Source organism: Euphorbia lathyris, chromosome 4, assembly GCF_963576675.1.
Source record: "Euphorbia lathyris chromosome 4, ddEupLath1.1, whole genome shotgun sequence".
Taxonomy (NCBI): domain Eukaryota; kingdom Viridiplantae; phylum Streptophyta; class Magnoliopsida; order Malpighiales; family Euphorbiaceae; genus Euphorbia; species Euphorbia lathyris.
This window is the reverse complement of record NC_088913.1, coordinates 55,128,862-55,150,097: the sequence shown is the minus strand read 5'-3', so window position 1 is coordinate 55,150,097 and position 21,236 is coordinate 55,128,862. Positions and strand designations below refer to the sequence as shown.

Sequence of the window (21,236 nt, the reverse complement as noted above, 5' to 3'; positions counted from 1 at the left end):
TCTTTCTCTCTCTAGATGTAGGTTTCGAAAATCACATAGAGGGGAGGGTAAAAGCTTAGTCGAAATTCATGTAGTAAGGGGGTATATATAATCTCTTGTATCTAAAACCTAGTTAGATAGGAATAGGTTACTTAATAGGAATTCAATTCGGAATAGAATTCCTAATTATTATCTCACTATATATCTAATATATCTAGGATAATAATAAATAACCTTATTGGATAATAATAGGAGTATATTAATCTAATTAAAACTCCTAACTTAATTATCTCTTAATTAATTTAATTCATATTCCTAATCAAATTAGGATTAATGGAATTAAAATAATTCCTTACCAATTACATATAAATTTCGGCCCCCCTTAAATAAATGGGCCTTACTGGGCTCAATTGGGCTTCCATCAATTAACAACATCCATCTCTCTTTTGGTTCCAAGTCTTATGTGTGATCCATTAGGTTCTTACTACTTCTGGCCGTATGCAACTATTAAATTAATTTCTTCAAGAATTATATTTAATCTTTGCATAACGGAATGATGTATTGAGTATGTTATTGGCAAGTCTGTAATCATTCCCCTAGAGTCCGTTAAGAAGACAGGTTGATTCCGTCGTTAACCTTTCTGTATTAGTTACAGTATAATTCGATCCTTTATCAACTACATCCTTGAACTGAATCTTATGACTATGGATGATGTCAAGTCACATATAGCGAGACGTTCGTTTTTCTTGTACAGGCCGAGTCAACTCAAATATATAGGTTAAGTGAAATCCGCATTTCAAGTCTTAAGCTATCACCTTGCAAGGATTTAGAGTCGAGTCTTCCACAAGTGATCCATGGACGTATCTCCCATTAATCGGGAGTGATAAATGCTCATTCCAATGTATAACTACCCCGACATTACCTCCTGTGACACCCAACCTTTGCAGTTCACACCCCAGAGTCATCTCTGTTAAGGATCGTGGGACCGCAGGATCAAAGTCTCACATTCAGTAATTCAGGATGACCAATTAACATTCCTTTGAGTCTGAGGATTAGTTATACCTATTAATACCAATGAGATGAACAGGTGACAAGGATGAATCTACCCATCCTGTTATCTCAAATCGGATCCCCAATCCTAATGAACAACGTTTCATCGGATCTGTGTAACTATCCAGATATCTATATATATGAAGCTCGTGAGATCAGCTTTCTATCGGACAGAAGACATTGTTACATACAAGTCTCAACAGTGATATATCAATCCTAAACATATCACTTGACTTGGGGTGGTTTTAAGTTTATTAGTTTATTATAAAGTTTTGTCTCACTTCGTGCTTGTATGGTCAATGTCGTTGGCTTCACAGAATTCAACAAACTGTTGGTTCTTGAATTCTCCACCATTATCACTACGGATGTGAGCTAACTTAAAGTCTTTATCATTTTCAAGTTTTCTTACTAAATTTGAAAACGTCTCAAAGGTTTCATCCTTGCTACTCAGCAAGATGATCCAAGTGTACCGAGAAAAGTCATCTATAATGACCAAGGAAAATCTTCTTCCACCCAAGCTCAGCGGCTGGACTGGACCGAAGAGATCTAAGTGTAGCAACTCTAATGGACGCTTAGTTGAGACAATGTTTTTACTATGAAAAGATTGTTTGGTTTGTTTTCCAACTTGACAAGCGTTGCATAATTGATCTTTTTCGATCTTAAGTTCTGGCAATCCCTCAACTAGTTGCTTTCTTGGTAATTTGGCCAGGAGGTCCATGCTTACATAACCAAGTCTCCTGTGCCATAGCCAAGAATTCTCTTCCTTTGACACTAAGCATACAGTTTTTGAAAATTTCTTTTCTAAGTTCAGTATAAAGACATTATCAATACGAGGGACAGTTAAAATCAACTCATTTGTTTTACCCTCGAAAGTGTCATCAAATATAACTTTTCTCCCATTGTCACATAGCTGAGCTACGTTGAGTAAGTTATATTTGAGTCCGCTGACTAGGGAGACTGACTCAATAGTAGGATTACCACCAACGGTTCCTGACCCTACTATCTTACCCTTTTTGTTGTCTCCAAAACTTACACTTCCTCATCGTTTACGCACAAATGTGATGAACTGAGTTTCATCACCAGTCATATGCCTCGAGCATACGCTGTCAATGTACCACATCTTTGATTTCTCAGCACACCTCAGGCTTACCTGCAATATAGCTAGTTGCTTTTAGGTACCCAATTCTTTTTGGGTCATTGTTTGTTAGGTTCAACAGGTAAAGCATCATATTTCATTTTATGACGACATACTTGGACAGTGTGTCCATTCTTCCCACAGAAGTTGCAGCTGACCTTCCGTTTAGGATATCTCACTGACTGGTCAGCACCCCAGTGCTGAGCGTGCCAGCACACCTTTGTGGTGTGTCCTTTCTTCCCACAGAAGTCACACTGGACATTCCGCTGAGGATTCCATCTCTGCTGACTAGTACTTCGGTACTGAGTGTTTAGAGGAATATTTCTTTTATTTGAAACCTTAAGTTGGTTCTGAATAGATGTGACATCCTTTTTCAGTTTCTTAGAATCTGATTGGACCTCAGAGACAAACTTTTGCATAATTTCTACATTACTATGCAAAGTTGAGTTGTCCTGGAGAAGATATCGAAGATCACTCAGTTTGACCTCCTCAATCTCGTCACATCGCCTGCTGAGTGCTCTAACCTTCTTGTTACACTTTTTGACAAGTGTGTAGAGGTCACTCAGGGCATTAACCATTTCATTTCTGAGCAAGGGTAGTGATATTACCTCAGTTGAGTGTACCTCATCGTCAGATGCAATGGAGGGGTCAGCATGCTCAGAAACACAAGGCTTAGCAAGCTCATCTGCCATAAAGCAGATCTTTGCTGACTCAGTGGTATCAGCTTCTAATGATGATGACTCATCACTATCACTCCAGGTTGCCACCATTGCCTTCTTGCCGTTCTTCCTTTCTTTCCTCAAGGTAGGACAGCTTGATTTGATATGGCCAGTTTGATGACATTCAAAGCATGTAATGGGCTTTGAGCTGTCCTTCTTGTACTTGTTGTCGCTTGACTCAGCTTTGTACTTATCAAACTTCTTGTAAGGCTTCTTGGAATATTTATCATTCTTTCTGAACAGCCTTTTCATCTTTCTAGTGAACATTGCCATTTCTTCATCGTCTGTTGAGCTCCCATCAGTGGAGTCAGCTTTCATGATAAGAGACTTTTGATTCTTGTCTTCAGACTTCTCCTTCACCTTGAAATTCTTCATTGAGATCTCATGGGTCAGCAACGAGCCAATGAGTTCATCATACTTATAGGTGGTTAAGTCTTGAGCTTCTTCAACAGCAGTTTTCATGGCTTGCCAGCTTTTAGGAAGACTCCTCAGTATCTTCTTGACTTGCTCTTCCTCAGTAAAGATCTTGCCAAGTCTCTTGAGCTCGTTGATTATGTTTGTGAATCTTGAGTTCATGTCAGAGATTCCTTCATCATCATTCATTTCAAAGAGCTCATACAACCTCATGTGCTGGTTCACCTTGGACTCCTTAACTTTGTTGGTTCCTTCGTAGGTACCTCCAGCTTCTTTCAGATCTCCTGCGCTGACTCACAACCTGAAATTTTGTTGTACTCTGTAGCATCTAACGCACAGTGAAGCATGTTTATAGCCAAAGCATGATTTTGTAGCTTCTTGAGATCATCTTCTGTCCATTTAGTCTTAGCTTTAACAACCGTTTGGCCGTCAATAGTTTCAACAGGAACAAATGGGCCTTGGACTATAGAAAGCCATGGACTCATATTTGTTGCCTGACTGAAATTTTTCATTCTGTTCTTCCAAAAGGTATAGTTAGACCCGAAGAACAGAGGAGGCCGAGTAATGGACAGTCCCTCAGGTAAAATCTGAGTTGTCTGATTTCCTGGGAGGAAACGAGTGCTGTTCTCATCCATAGTGGGGATCAGCTCAAGATAGTTATATCTTGCACAGTGAGCTATTAAGCTCTGATACCACTTGTTGGTCCCTTATAACGTGACAAGGTTAGTTCCAAGGGGGGGATAGGAACTAATTAAAATTTTGTCCGTTAAGGCTGACTTCTTTTCTTAAGAAAAGGTTTACACAGCGGCGCTAAGTAATTCTAAGACACAAGCTTAGTCAACTTGTGACTAAGTCTGCTTCTTTACTTGAGTCAGGAGATAGCACTTAGAGTCTATTCCTGAACTCAACTTCTTAGTGCACTCAACTCAGCATGAGTTTGTTACTTAGTCAGTTTTATAGCAAGCAATATATAAAGGAGTTTAAGGGTTAGAAATATGTTACTCAGCAGACATATCCTGGTTCGGCCTCTCCGCCTACGTCTAGTCCCCGGAACTCGTTCCGAGCTTTTTGAATTCTCTACTGAGCTCTTTAAAGGTAGAGCATGAAACCTTTTACAATAGAAGCTGAGTATACAAGAGTACCTTCCTCTATACCTCTACTTACTCCTATAACTACCGCTGAGTACTATAACCGAGTACTCAGCCTCTCCTTTCTATTCTTCTAGAAATGATAAAGTGTTTGTCCTAAACAACAATTGCTAAGACACTTTAGATGATTGAAATCACTCTAGACTTTTACACAAGAATATGGAAATTGGTGTAAGGTTTTTGCTTTGATTTTCTCATAGAACTTCGTGTATGAATTTGGTCAGCGTTTCGACTAATTGAAGATCTGCATCGAATGAAGCAAATGAGAGGCCTTTATATTGTGACACTTGAGGCACCGGTAATTTCGAATTTCGAAATAACCGTTGGAGGGAAACGGCTTCCTGTCGTTGTCACTCAGTACGTGCTTAGTGTTATTGGCCAATGAGATTCTTGCATCTTCTGTCTGCGGCAGTGCTCGGCAGCTTTTCGTCCGGTAAACAGAATGTTTCGACATTTTTGGCAAAGTCTTCCAGACAGCTTCCTGCGCCTTCTGAACTTTACCCAAAGTAGAAATACTTTGTCTAGAAGTTGGTTCTTGTCTGCCGCTGTCCTGACTGCTTGTCGCTTAACTCAGCAGCTTCCTCTTGAAGCTTTTGCTAGAAGGCTTCTCGATCCTTCTTCATGCTGAGTCGTCGTTTTGCTTGATACGAATTCGTTTCATTTTATTGGGCCGTGAGGTCTTGATGTGTTGACTTGGGCTTGACTTCCACTTATGGGCTTTATATCTTAATGTCTTATAAATCCATAAACTCAACATTGAACAAACACATTAGTGTAAATAAATCAAAGCATTTAAATTTAATGTGTTAGAATATTTTTTTATCAATTTACTTAAATAATTTTATCAAATCAAAATCATGTGGAAAGGTGTTTCAACACTTAACACACAAAAACATATATGAAGCCTTCGAAACCACTGATTGGAAAGAAGAAGATGGTGATGCAGTCTTTATGGCGATGTTGTATGTTATCCACAAGATCATCATAAGGTGAAGATGAGCATGTGGATAAAATACAACATTGCTATAAAGATCGCATCGTCGTCTTCTTCGCCCCTCCATTCTATGGTTTCGAAGGCTTCGTATATGTTTTTATGTGTTAAGCTCCGACTTCCTTTGAAGTACAGATTTCTTAATCTATTCACCTTCTTTAACATACTCATCCTAGAAAAAATTGGTGTCGCATCACCAAACCTCAACCGGGTGATTAGTTCGAACTCAAAATCAGTGAAATTGACTTCAACTCCTTTGTTGTTGAACTACATCTCTCTATGTTTTAGATTTGGTGGGGTAATCTCTCTAGCAATGACCCCGTGGCGTAGATGAGTGGATAACGTACACACATCCATATCCGCCAAATGACCAAAAGTAGATTTTCTAAACATAAACATTTGATCTTTAGTTAATTTTCTCTTTACTTTCTTTATCACATCCTAGTCAGCCTTCATTGTTATTGATGTATTTGTATTCAAGCTAAAATAATACTTTAATTTGATGTCTTTCACACTATCATGATGAGCTACTCTTTTCCTCTTCTCTGAATCATTCTTAGCATCATCGACCTTCAATAAAATAGAACTAATTTTAGGGAAACAATTAACTCCGCAGATGTATGGGACATTTCGCACTACAGAGTAAATTCTTTGTATTTCCTTTCACGGTTGAGTGAATGTCACATCCGATCCTAAACAGCATCAGGTATGAACAGAAAACAAGATGACTAATGCCTAACAGTCAAAAGACGAACCTATTTTCTAATAGATAAAAATTTATTTGGACTACCTAAAGTTTATTTAATTATTTGGCTTGGACTCGATAATTCTATCAAGCTTCCTACGTATCCCGAACGTTTTTTAATCTTTAAGTCGGGAATCAAAGCCACGTAGTTCTACCTATTTTAGGTAGTTCTCTTAACTTATTGAGACGCTTTAACTTATTAACACGTCCATTGACACGCTAATAATTTAATTGTATATTTCATTTTATTACTATATAATTTTTATATTTATAATCATTTTAACAAAACGAAACAAATTAAATAAATGTTTTATCAAACCAGCTCATGAACAAATAAACATTTTACCAAACCATTTTATCAAACCAATTCGTAATCAAACCAATTGCTTTAACAAACCAACTCTTAATTAAACAAACGTAAAACCTTATATTTTAAATCATCAAGAATTTTCAAAACATAATACAAAATTTGTGTATATCCATCCTCGAATTCCACCCATGTAGTTTCTCATAACATTAACAATATCAATAATCGAGATATCTCATCCATATCTCGTTCCTTGCTTAACGTTAAGACTACCAGTCATGCACTCTGGCCAAACCGCCCTTAGATATAGTCTTACAACTCCTAACCCGGACAATCCTAGATGCACAAAACCATTTTATCTATCTTTCAAAATATCACAACATAAAAATTATATTTGGACTTCGATCCAAATCACATAAATATTAACAACAATCGAATCAGCTTTCTCAATCCAAAAACAGTTCAACTTTCTCAATCAAAAAACAGTTCGCATAAGATTATCAAATTCATTTTCTAATTTTCAAAATATCACAATCATAAATAATTATTCTACAATCAAAATCAAAAATATATAAACAAACTCAAATATTATATAAATAATTTAAAATTAAATTTTAACCCAAATACTTTTAATGAGACTCGTTTTTATCTGTCACTAGAATAGTTACGTATAACATTAAACCGATATAGTTATTTTAGACTGAATATACCGTTAGACTCGTTATATTATCATAATTCTATTTGAACTAATTTTATATTCAAATTCTTGTACCAATTTATATTCTACTGTAGACCGACTCTAATTGACAAATATCAGTATCATACCTTCTAATTTATAGCTTATAGAATTTAAAATAATCAAATATTCTTATTGGATTATTTTCGGTCACTAAAATAGTAATTTTAAGCCGATGTAGTTAATTTCGACCAATTATACATTTAAACTTGTGATGGCGCTAAAAGCCCATTAATAGGGAATAAAATTTTACTTCTATAATCTAAAGGGCAACTGTATAGATTTTATATTTTTATTAGTAATCTATAGAGTTGATAAATCACTATTCATAAATATGCTAAAATTTGACGAAACAGAACCTAATTTACTCAAAATCATACCTATAGTATTTTAAAAATAATTTAGATCTAAAATGCAGTTAACGAAATATCGTCGTCGGTCACCAAAAATCAATTGGTATGAACCGTTAACAACTGATCCGAAATGTCGTCGTCGGTCACTGAAAATTAATCGGTGTGATCCGTTGACAGTTTATCCGAAACAAATAAAATCATCTTCCTTTACATTTTGGTTACTTCAACCAAAACAATTAAAACAATTAAAAGAAAACTCAAATCCCATTTAATAAACCCCATTTAAAATGAGTGCAAAAATATTTTTATATATAATTTTAAAAACTCAACATAAAACGTTTTTTTTTAATGTAGTTCTTTAGAAAAACTCAAAGCCCCCCTTCCAATTAATTGTTTTTCTTCCTTATAAATAGTATGTATCTTTTTTATAAATAAAGTTACTAATTCCACATCATAAGACACATATTCATTTTGTGTCATGATAACATTGAGATATTATCCTGAGGACCAAAAGAGATATTCACGTCAAAGTACGCCGCGTAGTGGTCTCCAAAAGGAAGCTGGTTGGCGGATCTCCCTAGATCAGCTCAGAGAGATCCGCCGGCGGACCTATAAGGCGAATCTCTCCATTCGCCTCTACAACGGCTGGCCGCCGACTCGGCCATAAAAGATCATTAATGAGTTATTAATTAGTTAATCCGTCAGGTTCAGAATAACCCGTAACCGCCATTAATGAGGCATTAATGGAGACTTTCTAGTTACCTGAAGGTTACAACTTCCCAGCTATATATAGCCTGATCCCCTAGGTTATCAAGGTACACACACATTCTCACAATTCTTGTCAATTCCGTTGGTTTCCTTGATCCATCTTACTGACTTTGGCATCGGAGTGTCCCCGGGCGATCCCAACGGCGCCTCACAGGGAAGTGCTCCGATCAAGGATTTTTCCTCAAGTTAACATTGGTGCGGTGAACGTGGAATCCTTAATCAAACAAAGGGTTTTTTCGTTCACGCTGAAAACGCAATGACCAACGGACCTCCTCAAGGATTGAAACACCGTTAGTTACACCATCTAGTGCTGGTCGCACCGATACAACTGCTCCAATAACGCATGTCGACAATAACATGCCTACAGCTGCTTTTATCAATATGTGTGCACAAGATATCGAGGCGCGATATGGACTTGAGATAGGAAATCGCCTTCGAACATACATGGCTCTTCCTCCGCGTTGGAGCACGACGTCTACTTCAACCGTTTCATCTTTGCCTTTGTTAAACTTTGGCCTTGGACCAGGTGCCCATAGCTCCTCGTTCCTTCAAGCTCACAACACGGATTCCATGTTAACTGCCACGACGTCAGGTGGCGAGCGACCAATTAATCGGGAGTTATTCCCTGGTGAAGGAAGTCAAAGAAATGATACGACCCTTCTTGGCGGATCTGGGGGTCCGGTGTTGAATCTTGGTGGGTCCGATATACCCAGGCGTCCACGGACGAATTTATCCCTTGGCGGATCTAAAGGGCCAACTCGCAAGAAGCATAGAAAAGAGAAAGATAAGCGGACAAGGTCACCTTCGCCCCGACGAGCAAGATCCTCCCGTCGTGGCAGATCGCCCCCATCTACTAGCCGTAGGCGAAGTAAAAGGCCAGAAAAGGCATCCCATGCAAGAGGACCACCACCGTCGTCGCCTTCAGGAACTGTTGGACACATCTCATCGGGAGACCAGGGGGGAGGAACCGGTCCGACTCCCCCAGGTGGAGGAAACGGAGGGAGAGGTGGTGGTGGAGGAGGAGGCGGAGGAGGAAGTGGACGCGGTAATGAAGGAAGACGTTCGCCATTAGATCCATTGTCTGATTCAAGTTCTTCTTCTTCTTCTTCTCCAAGCAGATCACCATGAAGAGGCCGTCCCAAGGCGGATCTGAAAAATTTTGATGATAGAGTAAGGGCCCTGGTTCTCCGTATGAATGAATAAAATGCCAGGCACAACCCGTTCGCCAATAGAGATTTGCCTTTTGCAGCTTGGATTGAGGCAGAGGAGACAGAAAGAGCTTTTAAGATTCCCAATCTCGCAATATGCACAGCAAAGATAATCCAGAAGCTCACGTTCGAAAGTATCGAATACTGGCCAGGCTCAATCGATCCACTGAGCCCGTGCTCTGCAAAATGTTTGTCACCACGCTGGGGGGTCCAGCCTATTTGTGGTTTCAATCTCTACCTCCGGGCTCGATAAACAGCTTCGATCAATCGAGCAGGGAATTTTGTGCTAAATTCACCGTTTGTATTCCTGCAGTGGTGAAATCTGGAAAGCTTTTTGAGTTAAAGCAGAAGGTGAATGAACCCCTTCGGGAGTATGTGGACACTTTCAACCAATTGTGCATACAAATCGTTGATGTGGATATCTCCGTAGCTGTGGAATGTTTCGTAAGAAACACTACCTGCAAGAGTTTGCAGGAAGATCTCATCCGAAAGAAACCCACCAGCATGGCGGAGCTGATGGAGCGTTGTAAGGATTTTATAGAGGTGGACGACATTCGCCGAGGTTCACCATCATCGCCAAAAAGGGACAGGGGTGAATCTCGTCCTCGAGATCAGGATAAAGACAAGCATCAGGATTCTTCCTCCCGAAACAAGCGAAGAGATTCTAGGAATAAATCAACGTTTGTCACCTCCTTCACACCTCTCAATGCTTCTAAGAGTGAAGTTCTTATGTGGATCGAGAACAACCAACACAAGCGGAGCATTTCATACCCCGAACCAAAGGGGGGGGAGTATACCAATAATGGTAAAAACCCTAAAAACTATTGTAAGTACCACAGGAAAAATGGACATGACACTGATGCATGCTGGGAGTTAGCTCGAGAAATTGAGCGTCTCATAGAAAGGGGCAAATTGGATCGGTTCATCCAAACAGAAGGCAAAAGAGGAGATGGTGACAGACCCAATGAGGACCCAAAGAAGAAAGGAAAGGGTACCATCATAGCAGGCGGACCTGGGTACCAGCCAACGTTGAAAAAGGCAAGGACTACCGCCCTTGACAGGACGTCATTAAATCGCCCCTTTTCAGATGCAGGTCCTGAGATACCACCCCATGCAGATGCTCTGGTCGTCACTATGGTGGTTCAAGGCTGGGAGATGAAAAGGGTAATGATTGATACTGGAAGTTCATGCAATGTCATTACCCGAGGAGCTTTCGCCAAACTCAGGATTGATCCTGTTCAAGTAGAGCCAAACGTGGTCGATATCTTGGGAATAACGGGACATACTATTCAAACAAAAGGCCAAGTTACTTTGGACTATGAGCTTACAGACGATGGTCAAGTTTGGAGGGGAGATTTAGAGTTTTCGGTCTTGGATGGTCAGTTAGCTTACAATATCATCCTCGGACGACCTTTTATCTCTGAAGTCGCAGCTCTCATCTCCATTCGCCACTTAACACTTTACATTCCCACGGCCAAGGGAGGTGTAATGATCAAAGGTAGCCAAAAGGTGGCCCAAGAGATGTATTCGGCATCACTAATGATTCGCCCCCAATCTAAGGAGGAAGATGAAGAAGAGCGCGTCACAATGGCCTTGGGCGAGACCAAAATGTACCTTATGGCGGATGGAAAGCAGGTGCGAATGGCTAAGGGGCTCAAGGGCGAGATTAAAGATGCAATCACCAAAGTGCTCTGTGAGGCAGAGGATGTCTTCGCATGGAAGGATGAAATTCTCCCCGGAATCAGCCCAGACGTAATCACTCACAAACTCAACATTGATAAGGATGCAGTTCCTGTGGCTCAGAAACGGAGAAATCATGGCCCAGAAAGGCAGAAGGTGATTGAGGAAGAGATCGCCAAGCTCCAGAGGGCGGATGCCATAGAGGAGGTGCTTTACACTCAGTGGTTGGCGAACGTCGTGTTGGTGAAAAAAGCTGGCGGATCTTACCGTATGTGCATTGACTTTACAGATCTCAATAAAGCTTGTCCCAAGGACAACTATCCTTTGCCATGTATTGACATGCTTGTAGATGGAACCGTCGGTCACGCAATGTATTCCTTTACTGACGTGAAGTCAAGTTATCATCAGATCCCTATGGAGCCCTCAGATAGAATCAAGACCTCGTTCGTAACACACCAAGCCACTTATTGTTTCAAAGTTATGCCCTTCGGGCTTAAGAACGCAGGTGCAACTTATCAGAGGATGATGAATAAGATATTTGCAGATAGTAAAAGGGGTAATTATTCTGTCTATGTAGATGATATGATCATCAAAAGTACGACCGTAGAAAAGCATGCAGATGATATAAAGGAGGTACTGGACGTACTCCGACGCCACAACATTAAGTTAAACCCAGAGAAGTGCACTTTCGGGGCAACATATGGAAAATTCTTAGGGTTCATGATCAGCGAAAAAGGAGTTAGCCCAAATCCTGACAAAGTTAAGGCAGTCCTGGAAATGCAAGCGCCGCGGAATATCAGAGAGGTACAATGCCTTAACGGGCGTATCATAGCCTTGGGCAGGTTTATCTCTTGTTTAGCTCGTAGATGCCAGCCCTTTTACGAAGTCATCAAGAAGCAAAAGGCATTCGAGTAGAATGAGGATTGTGAAAGAGCCTTCGAAGGAATCAAGTGGTTCCTCACAGAGCCACCCATGATGAGTCGACCTTTGAAGGGAGAAGACCTCTACATGTATGTATCGGTCACGGATAAAGCCGTATGCACGGTCATGATACGAGAAGAGGATGGCCAGCAGTTTCCGATTTATTACGTGAGCAAGGTTTTGAAAGACGCCGAAACCAGGTATTCAAAACTTGATAAAATGGCACTGGCTGTTGTAACCACGGCAATCCGCCTTAGGCCATATTTTCAGGCACATACTGTAGTGGTTCGAATAAATATACCAATGAGAAAGGTGTTGCAGAAACCAGACACTTCAGGAAGGTTGATGGAATGGGCAATTCGCCTTGGCGAATTCGATGTAAGGTATGAAAGCAGGTCAGCTTTAAAGAGTCAGGTCCTGGCGGACTTCGTGAATGAATTCACTGACGAAGGGATAGATCACCCCAAGCCTCTGATAGAGGAATGGTCAATGTACACCAATGGAGCCTCCTCGGCGGATGGAGCGGGTGCAGGCGTTGTGATCAAGGGTCCCCAATACATAAAATTACGATACGCAGCAAAATTAAATTTCCATGCCACTAATAATGCTGCTGAATATGAAGCTCTGATATTGGGATTACGCCTACTCCAAGAAATCACTCCGGAGCGGATCGTGATCTATAGCGACTCTAAACTAATGGTCAACCAAGTAATCAAGAATTACGAGGTGAAAGACGAGGTTCTGGCCAAATACGTAGCGGAAGTCAAAAAGTTGCTGGATCACCTTAAAGCTAAGGAAACTAAATGGGAGCTGATTCACGTACCAAGGGAATCCAACACAGAGGCTGATCATTTGGCCAAAATGGCCTCTTGTGAAGAAAACTGGACAGATCCGGATTGTCCCTTCGAAGTTAAAATAGCTCCAGCATTTTCCTCAGAGGAGGTATCCCTACTCACAACTGTAGAAGATGATTGGAGATCGGTCATTCGCCAATATCTGCTAAATGGAACCTTACCTGAAGACAAAGAAGAGGCACGGCGGATAGTCAGGAGAGCAGCTTATTTCTCCTTGATCAATGACGACCTTTACAGAAAGTCCTTTAGTCATCCTTGGTTGAAATGCATTCTACCGGAAGAAGGGCAACAGATCCTCAAAGAGCTACATGAGGGATCATGCGGGGCACATGAAGCATCCGCCACCATCTTGAAAAAATCCAGGTTAGCAGGTTTCTACTGGCCCACGGCTGAATTGGATGCCCAAAAATTGGTAGAATCTTGTCACAATTTTCAGATTCATGCGAATGAATCACATACTACCAAACACATTCAGAGGCCAATCATAGAAGGACGTCCATTCGCCCTCTGGGGAATAGATATTGTCGGCCCATTTCCCCCAACTCGTCGGCAAAGAAGGTACGTGGTAGTGGCAGTGGACCATTTCACCAAATGGGTAGAAGCCGAAGCTGTTTCCTCCATTACTGCAGAACGAATGGTGGAATTCATCAAAGACAACATCGTAGGAAGATACGGTGTTCCACATACCATCATCACCGATAATGGAACACAGTTCAACTGTGGCGAATTCAAGGCTTTCTGTGAGGGGTTGGGCATCCTGAACAGATTCGCCTCCGTTTATTATCCCCAGTCCAATGGAATGACCGAAGTTACCAATCGGACGATCGTGAAGGGGATAAAGAAGAGATTGGGAGAGCATGATAAGAAGTGGGCGGATCAACTAACAAATGTTTTATGGGCTTATCGCACCACCCCGAGGACGGCTACGGGGGAACACCGTTCGCCCTTTCTCATGGCGTTGAAGCCGTTATTCCAGTCGAAATACAGGTCCCCAGTGACCGAGTGGCCTTTTACTGTGAAGAGGACAACGACAAACGACTAAGGGAGCACCTAGATCAGATTGAAGATCGCAGGGATCAATCCTATGTACGCATGGCAGCATACAAACAGCGGATTGCGGCTTACCATGATAAAAATGCCAAACTTGTGGATCTAAATGTGGGAGATCTTGTGCTCCGTAAAGCTGATAAGGTCCAATCTCAAGAAGGCAATGGCAAGCTAGGACTCAACTGGACGGGTCCATATCAGATAGTGGACAAGATTGGACCAGCCACGTTTAAAATACAGGACATGGAGGGCAATACACTACCACGCACGTGGAACCTCCAAAATCTCTGCAAATACTTTATCAGAAAATGAAGTGTATACACGGTCTTGAGTACTCTTTTTCCTTTAATAAGCTTTTTCCCATGTGGTTTTTCTTATTAAAGGTTTTAACGAGGCTCACTTATAAGACCTACTTGCTGTAATAAGGCATTTCTCCCATTAATAAACATCATTTGTTCTATTATCTATGTTCTTTTTATTGTTTACTGCAGCAATATCAATATTCCAGTCTTAAAAAGAGGGGGGCATCCAACGCTCTCCACATTTGCAATGTATCGCTATCTTAGAGATACGTCTTCGATGCCCTTAAAAACATAAGAGGATCAATCTTATGGGCGGATCCAGCTCTAGGCGGATCCCAATCTCCAATAGAGTTAAAACGATCCTTGGACGCAAGGTCTTTACATTCTCTTATCCTTCCCAGAAAGGAATTCACAAGTCCTACGGGCGGATCATTTCGCCTCAAAGATAGGTAGCAAATCGATCCCCTGGGCAGCTTTACTTCCTCTAGAAGGAATAGAACAGCTTCCAAACCTTCACAAAGGTTCATACAGTGGAGTATGGCTGGCCACCTACTCCAAATCCTAGATGTCTATATATTTCCTTACGCAAACGTAAAGGTAAAATAACATAGTTTCCATAAAGGATCAAAACAAATTGTACTTAGAAATGTTTTTACAATATCCCAAATAAAAGCAAACTAAACAACAATAGGAGCATCCTCCTTTGCGCTTTCTTCGCCCACGGTGCTTGCTTGGGGATCCTCCTTCCCCACATTCGCAGATACGCCATCAGGAGATACCTCCTTATCCACCAAAGATGTGGGACCAAGTGGAAGAGCCTGATCAGGAGTTGGTTCTGCATCCGCCTTAAGGGGCACTTCATCAAGCTCATCCACCAAGACCGTAGTAGAGGGTTTGGTTTCCTCTATAGGTCCCTTCATCCATCTCCGAACGTAATCACGGAGGTACTCCTTAGCGTCTGGCATTTTATTGAACCTCGCCACATCTTCTGGTTCAGGGACGGTGAATTGCGGATCTGTGAAGTTAATCTCAGGATGCGCCAAGGAGAAATACGCCATAAGCATCTCGCCGTAATAAAAAGCTTGCACACCCGCCGTGTATTCAGCTTCTCCAAGGGCGTCTTCGTGGCTTTTGGCATCAGATGCAATCTTTGCCTTTAAACTCTTAATTTCCTCATCCCTGAGAACTAAGGCGGCTGTGGCAGAAGCAAGGTTTGCATTTGCAGAAGCAAGACCTGCATTAATAGAAGCAATAGTGGAATTGGCTTCCACTATCTCTTTCTCCAACCTCTCGATAGTTGCCTTATCCGCCACATTCTGAAGGAGCTCATTTTCCATGGTGCGAAAGCGAGCATACAACTGTCAAAAACAAACGACTCAATCAAAAAGCAAAAGGATTAAGGAGCTAATACTTTCTACATCTTTTCTAAAAGAAACTCACCGAAAGAAGCTCCGTCTTCCCCTTTTGAGCATGAATTGAACCAGGAATCTGGTCATAGTTCCTCTGCACTTCGCCCACCTGACCCAAGGCCACATCTAGATCATTTAGGATGGATTCGTTCTCAAAAGAACCTTGGGCTCCCAATTTGGCGGACCAGTATCCACCAATATCAGGCTTCACCGTCTACACAAACATGAAAGAGTCATACTCCGGTCCAAAACTTGATGAACGAAAAGAAATCAAAAGGTAGATTACCTGTGCAATCTCCTCAGCAGGTTTGGCGGACCTCATGGCGTCCGCCATAAGCTTAAGGCCCCCAGTGGTGTTGGGCTTCCTCCTCTTTAGTGGCGGCTCAACCACCTTCTCTGCGGGACGTTTACCAGTATCAGCTTAAGGATTCACCGCTTAACCTTTCTTGCGTGCTTCAGCCTCCAAAAACTTCCTGCATGTCTCTGCAAGAGCGTGATTGGCCTTAGATACACCCCTGCCTAAGAAAACATTAAAGTAATCAAAGTTCACGAAGAAATGAAGGGTACCTTGGTCAAATTGCGCAATCTTTGAGTAAATAAATTGATCCCCTTCCCGGCGAATCAATGGGATATCACTCATCATGAAAGCTAAGGCATCTGCGTAAGTCCATGCATCCGCCTTAATCTGCTTCATGAGCTCCGCCACCTCCTCATCACTGTTCGTTAAAATTCGCATGTCACCCGCCATATGTAGCGGCCTGGGATTCCAGACTGAAGGAAAGCCCAATGGTTCGCCATCCTTTATCTTCACGTAGAAGAATTTCTCATCCCAGCAATGAACATTAGACATTTTTTCGCTAAAAGGCGAATAAATTCCGAACTTGGCGAACGTGAGATAAGATTCGGACTTCCTTTTTGAGGGTTTGTGAAAAGCTCTAAAGATACGGCCCGTGTATACAACTCCTAAATTCGAGGCAAGGTAGCAGTCTAAAGCGATGTCCAACCAGCAGTTAGGATGTAGCTGGCTGACTGTGATGTCAAAGTAAGAGAGGATGTCTGCCATCATCTTTGGAAGAGGAAGTCGGAACCCTCTCTCCACATGACTACTATACACTGTGAGGAAGCCGCTAGGCGGACAGGAAGGACGTTGATGAGATGCGGCGAGCTGGGTCTCATAATTTTTGATCCAGGGAAAGCGATCCGCCAGATTCGCTAGATCCGCGGCATTCATGCGAGACGGAGTGGACTCCGCTCGGGGATTCTTTTTCTTGGGAGGAATCGAAGAAGAGGCCATTGATCCCCGGAACCACCTAGGGTCACCGGCCGGAACAGCACCGGAGATAGAAGTAAAAAGATAGGGATTCCTAGTGGAACGAGTCTGGTAATAATTACGCGTCGAGTTATCAAACTCAGCTAAATCGGAATTAACCGTGTCCTCGGAAGAATGGGAGTTCTCCGACGACGAGGTAGTCCAGCTAAAATCTACTTCAATTTCAGGAGGAGGAGAGGAATTAAAAAGTTCTGAAGTTGATCTAGAAGATGAAGACGAACTTCTAAACATCCAGAAAAAGTTAAAGCGAAAAGAAAATAAACTTACATGAGAAATCGGAAGCTTGGTGCAAAACCCAGAAGAAATCCCAGAAAAGCTTCGAGCGCAGGAGAAAAATGGAGAAATGAGGAAGAAAGAGAAAGCGTAAGAAGAAGAAAGAAGTTTTCTTCTTCCTGGAACAGTGTGTCCACTACACGTGTCAATCATCCAATGGCATTAAACAATGTGCTCATTAATGCAAGTGTTTATGACGGCGCGCGGAAGTTCAAAAGCCCTAAAGGACTTTAAGGACATTTGGGGGGGGGGCTTCTGATAACATTGAGATATTATCCTGAGGACCAAAAGGGATATTCACGTCAAAGTACGCCGCGTAGTGGTCTCCAAAAGGAAGCTGGTTGGCGGATCTCCCCAGATCAGCTCAGAGAGATCCGCCGGCGGACCTATAAGGCGAATCTCTCCATTTGCCTCTATAACGGCTGGTCGCCGACTCGGCCATAAAAGATCATTAATGAGTTATTAATTAGTTAATCCGCCAGATTCAGAATAACCCGTAACCGCCATTAATGAGGCATTAATGGAGACTTTATAGTTACCTGAAGGTTACAACTTCCCAGCTATATATAGCATGATCCCCTAGGTTATCAAGGTACACACACATTCTCACAATTCTTGTCAATTCCGTTGGTTTCCTTGATCCATCTTACTGACTTTGGCATCGGAGTGTCCCCGGCCGATCCCAACGGCGCCTCACAGGGAAGTGCTCCGATCAAGGATTTTTCCTCAAGTTAACATGTCATTAGTTAAATAAGACACATATTTTGTTTTTATAATTTTAATGACATGGATTAGACACATGTTAAGACTAATATCTTTTGCACATTTATATATAAAATTTATAAATTATTTAATTGTTTTTAAGTAATTGTTTTGTTTTTGTTCAAATCAATATTTAACTTGTAAATTATTTATTTTGATCCTTTTAATCTATAATTTATTATAAAATTTATCCAAAACTTTTAATTTACACCTCGAAACTTTAATTTAAATCCAATAATATATTTAAATTCATAATACATAAAAAAATAAAGATTTAAAAATTTAGACACGAATGTGACAGTGGAACTGTGAAGGAGTAAACCTGCGACTCCGCGGGTCACTCAATAACTTCATAATTTTACTCAACTGTGAAGGAAAAAACAACTTCGCGGTCATGAATTTGCTCTGTGGTTGAAGAACTTTGCGATGATTTTGCTTCGCAGTTTGGGACAACCGCGAAGCAAACTCATAACCGTGAAGTTGTTTTCCTTCGAGATAACACTCCTTATGTTCAAATAGGGCTATTTTCCAGTACATTAAGCAAAATATACATAAAAAGTAACATTCATGCAAGACATGTCATCAAAAAACAATAAAAACACCCTAAACTCTAAATAAAAAACGAGCAAAAAAAAAACCCCTAACCCAAAAACAAAATTGTAGATAACAGTTTGATACTTACCATCTTTCAATGAATTCACACACAAAAAAAAACCCTTAGAGTTTGCAGAAATAGACTTTAGAGTTTGCATAAAGAAAAAAAAAAAAGAAGGAAGAGGAAGAAGAAGAAGAAATGGCTAAATGTGGATGGTATAACAAGTCTAAATATGTAAATGGATATTTAAATTGGGTCAGTTTTGTAATTTACCCTATAATCAATCAAGTCCAAATTAAATTTTAAATGGGCATAATATACATTTGGCTCTCTCAATTAAGGCTTCAAAATCAATTAGGACCTTAAACTATAAAAATCATCAATCGAGTCCCTGAACTAAACAAAAATCATCAATTGAGTCTCCATCCTATCCTAAAATCAGAAAGTGTGACTATTTGATATAGACCGTAATAATCTCAGTGTTGATTCAAAATGAGTTAGGAGAAGAGGGTCTGAAACTGTTCAACCGAATGATTTTCTATAAGACCTCAACTGATGATTTTTTGTTTACAATAAAAACTCAATTAATGATTTTTGGTTAGTTTAAAGACTAAATTGATGATTTTGATAGTTTAAAGTTCTAATTAATTTTGAAGCCTTAGTTTAAGGAGCTAAATGGGTATTATGCATTTTAAATATTAAAATTATGTACCTAATTGATTCCATAAACTTAGTTTGTGACAAAATTGAAAATCATTTTCACCCTAAATTCCCAACTGTTTGTGTGGTACCAAATATGCAGACGTGGTGTCAGACTGCAATGCATACCGTACCATTTGCCTATCCGCCAACTGTTTTTTTTTCCTTTAAATCTCGATCGCATATCTTAACTTTTCATTTTGTTGTTTTGGTAAAAATCTCAGATCAGAGAAGAAAACAGTCAGATCGAAATTGCAATGGAAGCCATGTCGAAATTTTTGTTCCCAGCTCCTTCGAATTGGTTCGTGTCGGCCATGTCTGTGGTGAGTTTGGTTTCGTTGGCGAATGCAGGATTATCAGAGATTAGAGGTAACAGCATGAAATATTCCAAATTTTTCAATGAAACCGAAAAGAAGAATAAGAAGATTCATAAAGTCTCAGGCAGAAACGGGATGCTCATTGCATACACACCTGCTTTTATGTCAGCCGTGGCATCTTTCGCTATTTTTCCAGATGAAGGCGTTAGAGCTTTGTTGGTTAAGTCTGCTCTCACCTTTCATTTCTTCAAAAGAATACTTGAGGTCAGCTTCTCTCTCTTTTATTAATCCTTTGTTTTGTTCGCCTGAATCTCAACCGATTTCACACGGTTTTACGAAAGGGGGGTTAGTATAGATGTGGTGTATCATCCCTTGTCCAATACAATGTAGATATTGTCGGACCTGACACAAATCCAACCCCTTGAGTCTCACGAGTCTTCATATATTAGATTCAGTTCATTCATGCCCAGGTCTTCTACCCCGGCGCCACTCTCTTCGGACCGGGTCGTTACAGACCCACCAGCTTCCGTTTCGTTCGACCCAGTCCGGAGATGGTGGCGTGAAAATCCAATACATGCACACGTGAAGCTTAAGGTGTTGGATTTGAGCAAGAACCATGATATTGGACCAGGGGCTTACATCTGGTAAGCCTTAAAGGCATGTCCACTGCAAAAGCATATTCCCTCCATTCCATTATATATTCATATTAATGAATTTATATTTTATTAACTACAAAAATTTTCTAAATGTATTTTTATACAGCTTAAAATAAAGTTTTATAGTTTTTTATGGTTACCTCACACATACAAATCTTCCGAACTATTAAAAATACAAATTTCGAACAATGATAAAATAGATAATGTTCTATTCACCAAATTTTATGTTTAAAACTCATGTTTTTGTCAGGTGGTATTCATTCATAAATATAGTGGTGGGATGGAGGTTGAAACGGCAATTCCTATTAGTCTTAGTTATTTGATATCTGCTGTAACAATGGTGTTTGCTCAACATCTTACTCAAGGATATGCTGGACCGGAAATAGATATGAGTTATCCTGGAATAGTGGTATTCCTAATAGGAATGAGTGGGAACTTGTATCATCATTACCTCCTATCCAAACTGAGAAGCGATAAAGATAAAGATAAAGAATATAAGGTACCAAGAGGAGGTTTGTTTAAGTTAGTAATATGCCCTCACTACATGTTTGAGATAATAGGGTTTTGGGGAGTTTCTTTTATGTCTCAAACATTGTACGCATTTTGCTTCACTCTTGGAACAACGTTGTACTTGATGGGGAGGAGTTATGCCACTAGGAGATGGTACCTCTCCAAATTTGAAGACTTTCCCATCAATGTAAAAGCACTTATCCCATTTGTGTTTTGAAGTGTTTAGGATAGGATATAGGATACAAAATGTATGATATTAAAATTATTTTTATCTATTTTATGTATTCTAAATAGCAAAGAAAATCTTTTGCACAAAATTTCAGGGTAA

The 21,236-nt window shown here is 40.5% G+C and overlaps 1 protein-coding gene across 1 annotated transcript; it reads left to right on the top strand.

Moving 5' to 3' along the window:
- The first annotated feature begins 19,565 nt into the window (after window positions 1-19,565).
- LOC136226818 (steroid 5-alpha-reductase DET2-like) lies at window positions 19,566-21,236 on the top strand. Its single transcript, XM_066015475.1, has 2 exons — window positions 19,566-20,006; window positions 20,649-21,236. The coding sequence occupies exons 1-2, from the start codon at window positions 19,683-19,685 to the stop codon at window positions 21,123-21,125; spliced, it is 801 nt and encodes a 266-aa protein (XP_065871547.1). The 5' UTR covers window positions 19,566-19,682; the 3' UTR covers window positions 21,126-21,236.